Here is a 12,209-nt window from a genome sequence, read left to right as displayed (position 1 = left end):
ATTCCCCCACACATAAAATAATGAGCAACCTAAATTGTCAATGAATCTAAATATAAGTTGATTGGGATGTGTAGGCCTCAGCCACTAATGCTAATGAATATTTAAAATTTCCTTTGGCTTTCTTGGCAGAAGAGCCAACCAAGAACTTTAGAAGTCCAAATGTGAATTATTGGCCCGTTATAGACTGGCCTGAGAAACAGAGCAAGCAGTTGCAAGGGATTCATTCTTGAAGCCAGGATTTCACCTTCAGACTGCCAACTGTTGTCCCCAAGGATGCTTGATGGTCTTCCAGTCTTTGAAAGTCATCATCAATCATGAAAACCATTGCGGCCTGTTTTTCAATTTCAATCCTTAATGCGGCTTTGCTAGTCTTAGGCAAGTGGGTTGCCATTCTCTAGAGCAAAGGAGGAAAGGAAGCAAAGGAAAAGAAAGTGAAGCAGTGTCTCAACAGCTGCTGAGATTTGAAATAAGGGCAGAAGTGACTTCCAGAACTTGGCTGTTACTGTGAAAAACATTGAGGTCACCAGAATTTAAAATTAAGGACACTGGGTCAACTTCCTGTGTTGGGAGATTTGTACTTTCAATTAACCACAAATAGTAGGAGATCAGTTTTCATCAGTGGTTTGGACTTCATGAACCTGATAATTATGGGGTTAAAACTGTCTATGCTACATGAAAATAACAGGGAAATATTTCTAGTCAGACCTGTAAAATATTTTGTCAGTCAAGCCTCCTACGATCCCCATGTTAAAAGCTATGGAAAGTATTCCAGGAACAAAAAAGTCACAGTTGGAGAAACAGCAGTGAGATTAACGAATGCTCACTTCCTATCTCAGGAACTATCTTTGTGCCTGCATTATCACAGCTTCACATGGAGAGCAGGAGTTGCAGGGATTGGGTACTATGTTGGGAAGCCATTATTGAAAGTGCATGTGTTCAAAAATATAAGATGCTTTATATGTTTCTTGAAAACCAGTGGGAATAACAACCTGCTCAGCTCAAGAGTATGGAGGGGAAGTTTTAAGCAGTATCCAGACGTGGGCTGAAGCCTTGTCAAGTAGCACATTGTACAGACCCATTAGCCTTTAATGTTCTCAGGGCGATCTGTTCAAAATATTTGTCAGAATTAAGAAGGGAACACAGGGTTTTATTGACTGAAAAAATAATGAAACTGGGAGTATTGACAGAATGTTCCAGAAGCTCTAATAAAATTAATAGCAACAAAAAGATGATAGGGATCTACCCAGTAGATTAAATGATGAAAGACTGTCCCATATTCTTGGAAGATGTTCGTATTGTCCTATATATGAATATTTTCAATCTGAGATCCTTAAACCTTTAGAATTTTTCAAAACACATGGAATCATATGAAGATATATATTAGAGAATTTTATGTACTCCACTGTGGCAGACTTCCTCTTTCCAAGCTACCTCTGACAAATTACATGACCCAGGGCGGGTGTGCAGCTAGAGGAACTCAGAATCATACAGAGTAACCAGGGTAACATGTTTTCAGTGAAGAGACCCCGTCTTCTAGGAGCTTATAGCTCTCCTTTCTGTGAGCAGCTTGGAGGGTATAGTTGATAAATACAAGGCTTGATTCACACCCTCAAGGAGTCCGATGTGTCACTGGGGAGACAGCATGTACCTAATGTGCTTGAATAGCTCTCCTGATAGGACATGACTTCGTCCTCAGGGGATAACATAGACCAAAAGTGCCATGAGATTTAAGATTGTTTTAACTTGGCTATCTCTGCAACTCTTGCCAAAGACTGTTTTTAAAATCTGTATGATTTTATAAAGCAGGGGCTTTGGAGTCTGATATACGTTTTACTAAGGGACATAACACGGCACAGCAAAATCAGGGATGGACTGGGCTCCAGAAGAATCTGAATTCCAGCCTCCCCTCCCTGTTGATGGGGAGACTGCAGACAAGTCACGAAAGTCAGTTTCTATGTTTGTGTGTGTGTGTGTGTGTGTGTGTGTGTGTGTGTGTGTAGTGAGAGAGAGAGAAATACTACCATCTGTACCTATCTTAAAAGCTTTTTGTGAGAATTAAAATTTAATGCTATCAAAAAAGAAGGCATCATTATTATTAGCTAACTGGTGAAATCAAACTGCCACCCCAAGTTATTTTTTAAATGCTTGTCCTTTATGCTGTGAGACCTGCCTTTCGTATATAGATAACTCCTAAACAGAAACTTTATATGATGGCGTTATGAAAATAATACTGCACGTTCGTGAGTCTGTGTTGTTACTTGGTTGTTATTTGGTTGTTGCAACTAGGATATTTAGAGCAGAAATGATTATCATGTCCAATTCATATGTATATAAAACCCCACACCTCAGAGGTATTAAGTGCCTTAGTCTGAGAAGGCAGCGGGGGGAGGGGCGAGGATGGGACCCTGGTATTTCGGTCTCTTAATGCAATGTCCTTTCCAAAAAATTGTTGCTGCCAACACCTTGCCAGATTACAGAAAGGAAATGAAGCTTTTAAAGTACTGCATAAAACAGGAATGTCTAAAAATACTGCTTGCCCTCTGGAATATCTGAAGTAAGTCTTCAATAAGTCTTAATCATAAGAACAAAATGAAAGCCTTTTAAGTGCCCAGATACTGTTTTATAAACTCACTGCCTCTTAAACGGGGTCATTCCACAGCCGGCTGCCATTTTCTTCCCCTAGCAACTGCATATCACAGATTGTATCTCTGAAGGGTGTTCATTGCTGCCCCTTCTCTCTTTTAGCAACAGATCAACTCCTAGCAACCATGATCGGATACAGCGTCTACGGCAAGAATTTCAGCAAGCGAAGCAGGATGAAGACATAGAAGATCGGCGACGTACCTACAGCTTTGAGCAACCCTGGGTGAGTGTGCGGTTCAGCGGCACAGAGAACAGTCTGACAACTTGCCTGCAGTAAAGACCACTGAGCTCTGACCTTCGTCCTTTATGAAACAAGACAAGATGGAGCCAAATTCCTTTGACCTTTAACATATTGACCTTTTCCTCATTTCCATCTGGGTTTCATCATTGCTAATTTCATTTTATATCTTATTGCACCATCTGTCCATTGCATAATCAGTTGCATTTGCCTTATGACAAGACATAGCCAAGGGATTCTTGCTCTCAACTATGCACTTTTTTTTTTTAACTTTAGTAAATATTTTTCTATATATTCTCAGAATCAGAGCCAGAATAAATTAGTTCAACACATGGCTATTGTGTATCTACTATACAAGAAGTATAGTATTTAGGAATTCTTGATTCTTTATTTTCCCTCATCCCCTTTGTGTATTTGTGGAATCCCTCTGGTTTAGCTGCCCATATCCCTGTTCTAGTGTGTCCTGCTCACAGCCATCACAGTGATTTTTCTAAAGCAAAATTTTGAATGGCGTCTCAAGGCCCCAGAAGAGAGAGTCCAAATTCTACAGAGTGCTGTGCTAATCCCCCTAAGTCCAGCCCCAGACTTGCTCTCTGTTCTTATGTTTTGCCTTGGAGAAGATGGGATTGCTGGGAATGGGAGATACTGGGGGAGATTTGGTTGGGGGTGGGGGGTGGAGAGGTTCAAGATGACAGGAATTTTGAGGAATCCCTTTGGAAACTTGAGAGAGAATCTGTGAGAGGTGAACATACAAGCTGCTTGAGGTAGGAGGTTTTAGCTGAGAGTATTAGTAAGTCTAGCCAACATTGTACTGTGCCCATAGCCAACAGGGCTTAGAGGATTGGGAATAGAACAATGTTTGGATTAATTCAGTGTTGGGGATTGGCAAGACAGACATGACAGAAAATCAGGGAAGGCACTCTGGAGGCCTGGGAAGATGCTGGTGGAACATTGCCCAGGCTGGGTAAGTGCAGCTCAAGGAAGCTTTACCCCAGTTGCCTGGGAGGATGCGAGAAAGGTCAGTGGTCTACGGATTGGAAAGCATAGGGGGCTGCAGGCAAGAAGGTATATTTTTTAAGAGTCCAGGATCTTGGAGGTGGGACAGTTCTGGATAATTTGCGGTCAAAGGTATCCCATCCATGTGAGTTCCTAAAGTAGATGAGAGATTAAGGTCCAAAAAGCTCATGAGTTCAGTTCAATGTGCTGGAATTTTAATTACACTAGATACTTGGGGAAGTAGGACTAGGAGGACTAGTAATGTTAGAAAGGGCTTAAAGTGGTTTAAAGGGCTTAAAAAAAATCCTGTTTTATTTGGGAAAGGGTATGTACCCAGCTGACCCAGAATTGAGAGGTTGGTTATTTTGTAGGGAAGCAGAGATAAAGGTAGAAATGTAGTCGGAGGCTTCAAAGCTAGATTAGGAGTTTGAAGAAAGATAGTATCAGGACAGAGCACAGGCCTACTGGCCAGGCGATCTGGCTCCTCAGGCCTCTTTTCTGATGTTGTAAACCAAGAGAGTTAGAGTAGATGGTTGAGCGCCAGTTATTAAACCCTTTGTTATAAAATGAAAATTTAAGAGAAAGCTGAGTGCGTAAGTTAAAGCAGACAGAAGGGGAGCTTCTCTGAGTGTGGTCCACAGACCAGCACTTTGAACTGTCACTTTGAAACTTGTTATAATTGCACATTCTCTGGCCCTGCCTCAGACCTTCTGGATCTCAACCTCTCTGGGTGCTGCCCAGGAATCTATATTTTAACAAGGCCTGGTGGGGTCCTTCTGGAGCCTCTTCAACTTGGAGAAGCACCTTTCTAGACCTTCAGTCATCTCTGAGGTCCTTTTTGGTCCTAAAATCTGACACCCTCGATAGACTCTTCTCAACGCCAGAAACCTATAAACGTTTTGATTGTGGGGTTTAGGGGTCAAACTGGAGTCTGTGGAAGATAATTTTGAGATAGAAGAAGGAAAAATGGAAGAAGTGGTACTACCTCAGTTCAAGTGAGGAAGGTGGAACCTTAGAGCAGGCAATTGGCAAAATGAGACCAACATCCAAGAGTAAGACCTGATTGTGAAATCAAGCCCAGACTAACTTTGGGAGGTTATAAAACAAGTTCAGCAGATATTAACATCTAGGAAAATTTCTAATTGTGTTCCTGCAACAATATTACTATTAATGGCATTGTTTTTCTAAAACATTTATTTTTTAGTTGATCAAGTAAATTGAGTCATTCCCAGGTAGCAGCATGACTGAATTATGTTAATCTATTTATATTGTTTGGCATAATTGACTCAGTCTCTTTCTACTAGGTTTCCTAAAGCATGGTTCTTTCTTTTTTTTTTTTTTAAATTAAGTTTTTAATTTTAATTCCAGTATAGTTCACACAGTGTTAATGGTAGTTTCAGGTGTACAATATAGTGATTCAACAGTTTCATATAACACCAGGTGCTCATCACAACAGGTGTACTTCTTAATCCCTATCACCTATTCACCCATCCCCCTCACTTACCTCCCATCTGATAACCATCAGTTTGTTCTCTGTAGTTGAGAGTCTGTTTCTTGGTTTCTCTCTATTTTCCTTTGCTCATTTGTTTTGTTTCTTAAATTCCACATATGAGCAAAATCTTATGGTATTTATCTTTCTCTGATTTATTTTGCTTAACATTATACTCTCTAGCTCCATTCATGTCATTGCAAATGGCAAGATTTCATTCCTTTTGATGGCTGAGTAATATTCCATTGTGTGTATTCCACATCTCCTTTATCCATTCATGTATCAGCAGACACTTGGGCTGCTTCCATAACTTGCCAGTTGTAAATAATGTTGCAATAAACATAGGGCTGCATGTATCCCTTTGAATTCGTGTTTTTGTATTCTTTGGATAAATATCCAATAATGCAATTACTGGATTGTAAGGTAGTTCTATTTTTAACTTTTTGAGGAAACTCCATACTATTTTCCACAGTGGCTGCATCAGTTTGCATTCCCAACAACAGTGCATGAGCATCCTCAACAACACTTGCTTTTCATACTGTTGATTTTAGTCATTCTAATAGGTGTGAGGTGATGTCTCATTGTAGTTTTGATTTGCATTTCCCTGATGATAGGTGATGTTGAGCATCTTTTCGTGTGTCTGTTGGCCTTCTGAGTGTCTTCTTTGGACAAATGTCTGTTCAGGTCTTCTGGCCATTTTTTAATTGGGTTACTTGGTTTTGGGATATTGAGTTGTATCAGCTCTTTATATATTTTAGATACTAACCCTTTTCAGATATGTCATTTGCAAATATCTTCACCCATTTGGTAAGCTGCCTTTTAGTTTTGTTGATTGTTTCCTTTCTTGGGCAAAAGCTTTTTATTTTGATAAAATAGTTTTTATAGTCCCAATACTTTATTTTGCTTTTATTTCACTTGCCTCAGGAGACATATCTAGAAATATGTTGCTACAGCCAATGTCAGAGAAGTTACTGCCTGTGCTCTCTTTTCGGATTTTTATGGTTTCAGGTCTCACATTTAGGTCTTTAATCCATTTTGAGTTTCTTTTTGTGTACGGTGAAAGAAAAGCATGTGGCTGGGCTGTCAGGTTTAACCAACACCATTTGTTGGACAAAGAGACAGTCTTTTCCCCACTGGGTACTCTTTCCTGCTTCAATGAAGATTAATTGACCACATAATAGTGAATTCATTTCCGAGTTTTCTATTCTGTTCCATTATCTCTGTCTTTTTTTTTTTTTTTTTTTTTTTTTTTTTTTTGTGCTAGTACCATATTCTCTTGATCTCTTCAGCTTTGTAATAGAAGCTGATGTCTGGAATTTTGATGCCTTCAGTTTTGCTTTCTTTTTCAGGATTGCTTGGCTATTTGGAGTCTTTTGTGGTCCCATACAAATTTTAGGATTATTTGTTCTAGTTCTGTGAAAAAACGCTATTGTAAATTGCTTTGGGTAGTATAGACATTTTAACAATATCTGTTCTTCCAATCCATGAAAATGGAATGTCTTTACATTTCTTTGTGTCCTCTTCAGTTTCTTTCATCACCATTTTATAGTTTTGGAGTATAGACCTTTCACCTCTTTGGTTAATTAAGCTTATTCCTGAGTATTTTATTATTTTTGGTGCAATTGTAAATGGGATTTTTCTCTTCTTTTCTCTTTCTGTTGCTTTATTATTAGTGTATAGAAATACAGCAGATTTCTGTACATTGGTTTTGTATCCTGTGTCTTTTACTGAATTCATTTATCAGTTCTTGTAGTTTTTTGGTGGAGTCTTTTGGGTTTTCTATATGTAGTGTCATGTCACCTGGAAATAGCAAAAGTCTTACTTCTTCCTTTTTTTTTTTTTTTAAAAGATTTTTTCTTTATTTATCTGACAGAGATCACAAGTAGGCAGAGAGGCAGGCAGAGAGAGAGGAGGAAGCAGGTTACCTGCAGAGCAGAAAGCCCGATGTGGGGCTCGATCCCAGGACCCTGGGATCATGACCTGAGCCCAAGGCAGAGGCTTAACCCACTGAGCCACCCAAGTGCCCCCACTTCTTCCTTATTAATTGGGATGCCTTTTAATTCTTTTTGTTGTATGATTGCTTTGGGACTCTCAGCACTATACTGAATAAAAGTGGTGAGAAGAGTGAACATCCCATCTTGTGCCTGACCTTAGGGGAAGCTCTCAGTTTTTCCCCATTGAGTATGATGTTCTCTGTGGGTTTTTCATAGATGGCCTTTATGATATTGAAGTATATTCCCTCTGGGCCTACTTTTTTGAGGGTTTTTATTGTGAATGGATGTTGTACTTTGTCAGATGCTTTTTCTGCATCTATTGACATGATCAGATGGTTTTTACCCTTTCTCTTATTGTTGTGATGTATCATGTCAGTGGATTTGAAGCAGGATTCTCTTTTGAGGTGTGGTAAACATCCTTAGCTATGTATATTTGCACAGAAAGGCTGAAAAGAGGAAAGAGTACAGTGGCCACCTGAGGGAGAAGACCAATCCTATATGAAAATGGTTTTCAAACACAGAGTCCTAACCCAGCAAGAGCATGCCTGGGTTTCTTAGTCCCCATACCACACTGTGAGGAGCAGCAGAAATCCTCTTTACTTGGGAATGTGGATTTCAAACCACAATTAAATAATTAATTACTTAGTTGATCAGATGTATTGAGTGCTTACTGCTGTGTTCTAGTCAGTGTGTTTGGTGCAGGAGGACAAAGATGGGAAGGAAAGATTACCCTTAGAACTCCGCAGTCGAGCCGATCCACAAGAAAAGAATATTTTGTACAGTTTATGATACAGGTGCGCACAGAGTATTAAGCACAGAGGAACCATGGCCAGATCAGTGTGACTGGTTAGGAAAGGCTTGAAAGAAGACTTCGGTGTTCCCTTTGGGGGCCATAGTCGTCATCTCTGTATCATTTCGATTTCAAGTACATGTGCCAGCATGAACTTGAAAGAAAGAACACCTCACTGAAGTTGTAATATATTTTAAATATATAACTTTGAGAACGAGAAAAACATGTATTTGGGAACTCAGATTGATTGGACTTCTGGTTGCTGACATTGTATCCCCATGCAAATGTCCAAGTTTGTTTGAGGCTAAATGAGCATTTCTTACTTCTTAGCTGTAGATGTTTTTCATTGAAAGATGTGGAAATGATTTAATACCAATTTTGATTCATTTGTAAGGATTTTTTTTTCCTTAATGGTAGTGGGGAATATGTTGGCATAGATTTCTATTTATCTGCTTAATACAATCCTGTATTAAAAAAATGTTTGAGAAAATCTTACACATCCAGAAAGTCACCTACTGAAGGTCATAGGCCAAATTATTGTATAACAAAATGCCATCACAACTTTAGACTGACCACTTGGCTTGTATTATCATTTCCCGTAATGAGTGAGTGGGGAATTATTTGGATGACAAGCTGATTACTATAAGAATGGAATAATTTCCTAAATTGTGGGTCAGGAGTTAACCTTTTCTTTCTTTTTTTTTTTTTTTTTTAATTTTCAAACAATTGGGATCTTGCTGTGTACTCTCCTTTCTGCTGATCATATAAATGGGCTTCAAGTGACTGTAATTCTACCTAGTGTATTAATTTTCCTACCAATTCTCATTGTTGCCTTAATAAGAGCTGCTCAGTTGTTCAAAAGGTAGCTGGGTGTATGGTTTTTATTATGTTTTATAAAATGAGCTTTGAATGTCTTAGAGTCTTTTTTTTTCTTTTCCTGTATGTACTCTGACCTTGAAATGTCACTGTATTTGGAAAGGATGAGACTATGATCTCAACCATTAGAACGGTTTGCAATCATTTTTGTTCCAAGGAGTCACAAACTCATCTTCAAACTATGTGTCCGTCTTAGTCCACAGTAGTTGAAATTGCCATGCTTGTTGGAAATGCCACACACAAAGTGCAACCAGATGTATTACATAGAAAAAGATCCAGGCCAATTACTTTACATACAGAGAGCCATGCTGCAGAAAATTCATCCAAGTAGCCCTTTTCCATTCATCCATTTTCAAAATGTTCTCCCTAAACTCCACTAGTGTGGAATGCACCTGTTCCTGGGCTTTTGTTCAAAATAATGTTCGGGCCTAAGGGAGCTGATTTGTGGCACAAAAGGTCTTTAGATGAGCAGAGGCCCAGAAAATTTCCTTAGCTCCATAATTAAAGTGAATTCTCTCCCAAGTTGGGTAAAAAAAAGAAGAAGGAGAAGGAGAAAAAGCAACTTCTTCCCGGGTGTCATGCCAGGTACAACATAAATAAAGCAGCAAGTTGTTTTCAATCTTTCTTAAGATAATGGAACAATAGCTGAGGTTAGGGTTATTATCACAGAGCTCAGATATGGACAGGACTTAGTGTTGCTTTTAAAAGAATTAAATTGCAGGCTGCAGACAGAAGTACAGTATGCTGTTAAAACTTTGCAGATACCTGAGTGTTGCCCACAAGGAGACTTGCTGGCTGAGGCGGTTGATAGATGGGATAATGGAGCCTTTAATAGCTATATTGCTAAATCCTTTCCATCCCGGGTTGGTAGTGACTGAAAGTAGTTTAGTCCTTCAGATGGAAAATTGATCCTCTGTGATGTGAATACCCTCTTCTCCCCCAAGCTTTCTTCTAGCTATCTTTAAACAAATATTAAAAACAACAAAAAAAATCTTCCCTTTTCTCCATTTTTCTGTCTTACACTTTTAATGGCTCCTCTTCCCTTTTTAGGGTTTTGTCTGCTTTAATTAGCAAGCCAGTCAGTAGTACACAGCCACCCCACGCCCCCAGATTGCCTTCCCTGTACCTGGGGAATCAGAGCAAATGATGCTTTTGTTTTGGTTTTCATCTTTCTTAAGGCTTCAAGGGTATATGCTCTGATTTTCTTATAATGGGGCTCCATGCCTTGACTCAACAAATACCTTCTCTCAGCTGATGGCCTCTCAGTCCACATTGGGTGGAAATCACCTCCCTTAGAAGTCGACCTGGAGAAAGCCATTCCCACAGGAAAGGGAGGGCCCTTTACTCATGGCCAAAGCCTCCACGCTGCTGCAAAGCAGAGCCCTTTTTATAGCCCCAGGACCCGTCCCCTAGCCAAAGGCTCCATGACCAGTGGGCCGTGCCACCCACAGTGGTGTCAGGTAGTGGAAACGAGTGACGCTGCTTTGGGTTGCCATTAGCACATGCCACTAGAGAGCTCGCCTGTTCTGTAGAGCTACTCTGTATTTTCATCCTACCTGCTGTTTGAGGGCGGGGCGGCGGGGGAAGTAGATCCAGGCACTGGTTGGGAAAGAGGAGACAGAGACAAACGGTGTCTAAAAATCAAACATGTATTTATAAAAACTTTATGAGGGAAACTGGTATGCTCTGCAGATTTTTCAAGCATTAGTCACATCATTAGTAGCAATTAAGCTTTTCAACATTCAGAACCCACAAGAGTTAGATCGATAGTTGTAGAAGTACCTTGGGTGATGGGGTAGAGGTGGAGGGCCGCGAAGGCAGGATCAAGACAGAAGTTAACTTTGTCTTGATTAAAAGTTTTTGGTGGGTCTGCTTCAGAAAATAATTACCAAGATTAGTAGTTGCCCCTTTTTAAAAAGAATAAACGTTTTACATTCTTTACGTGATTCAGTGGCGTAGCTGTTCTTCCTGCCCGCTACCAAATGTGTAAATTACCATTTTTATCAGCACGTGGGATGCATATTAGGGTTGCAGCACATTTGAATTGCTGAAATGGGGACTCCAGATCTCAGGTGGGCGTGTGTTCTTTCAGTGATCGTGGCCGTCATCTTCACCACAGCTTTGCCTCCAAAGCAGACAAACTTCTTGTAGCTCATTTTTGCTTTCAATATGTGCCCTTTGAATGTATGGGAAAATTTGGGAATTTTGATCATTGATAATTTAAATAGGAAAGTCACTCAAAAGTATCATTTGGATGGGCTCCTGGGTGGCTCAGTCAGTTGAGCCTCCGACTCTTTTTTTTTTTTTTTTTTAAGATTTTATTTATTTATTTAACAGACAAGAGATCACAGGTAGGCAGAGAGGCAGAGAGAAAGACAGGAGGAACCAGGCTCCCCGCGGAGCAGAAAGCCTGATGCAGAGCTCAATCCCAGGACTCTGGGATCATGACCTGAGCCAAAGGCAGAGGCTTTAACCCACTGAGCCACCCAGGCAGGCGCCCAAGCCTCTGACTCTTGATATCAGCTCAGGTCATGATCCCAGGGTCATGAGATTGAGGCTCCATGCTAGCTGTGGAGCCTGCTTCAGATTCTCTCTCTTCCTCTCCTTGTTGCCCCTCTCAGCCCCCTCTCTCCCTCTCTATCATTTATAAGAATAGCATATACATGTGTGTATATGTAAACAGATACAGGTGCACACACATGTAGGCTTACATGCTGCTTTACATGAAGAAAAGAGTATCTAAAAGTTATTTTCTTTAAATGTTCATAAAACATTAATGAATTTTCTTTCCTATGTAACACATGCACTTGTGTATTAAGCTCTAAAAGTTTGACCAACATTGCCTAGTTCTAACTGCGCTGGAACATTGTATGGTGCATAATTTATTTTTTTTTCTTTCTTTAGCCCATGAACTGTTAACCATTTTGATTTTGTGTTTTTATTTTTTGTATTGATTATTTTCACTTCTGCAAAAGAATGATTTTTGTATAACTGAGGAAAATGCTTAGTTAATGACTTAATGTGATGAAAACACTTTGTAGATATTTTTAATATTTTGTTTTACACCAGTAAATAATGGGCAAGTTGTGTAGCTTTCCCAAAGCTTATATAGTTGTTTGTATGGTATAAATAATATCTCTCTATAATCATGATAAAGACCAGCACTTTGCAACTCACTTACAA

General features: G+C 39.6%; 1 protein-coding gene across 17 annotated transcripts in view; it reads left to right on the top strand.

Annotated features, from left to right (window-relative positions):
* PARD3 (par-3 family cell polarity regulator) overlaps window positions 1-12,209 on the top strand; it is a 663,820-nt gene that overhangs the window by 640,413 nt on the left and 11,198 nt on the right. For all 17 annotated transcript variants that reach the window (XM_059184236.1, XM_059184243.1, XM_059184241.1 and 14 more), the window contains one exon: window positions 2,746-2,866. In XM_059184236.1, coding sequence (XP_059040219.1) covers window positions 2,746-2,866 — 121 coding nt within the window. The remainder of the gene's footprint in view (window positions 1-2,745; window positions 2,867-12,209) is intronic.

Source organism: Mustela lutreola, chromosome 8, assembly GCF_030435805.1.
Source record: "Mustela lutreola isolate mMusLut2 chromosome 8, mMusLut2.pri, whole genome shotgun sequence".
Classification (NCBI taxonomy): domain Eukaryota; kingdom Metazoa; phylum Chordata; class Mammalia; order Carnivora; family Mustelidae; genus Mustela; species Mustela lutreola.
This window is presented reverse-complemented; position numbering and strand designations above follow the sequence as displayed.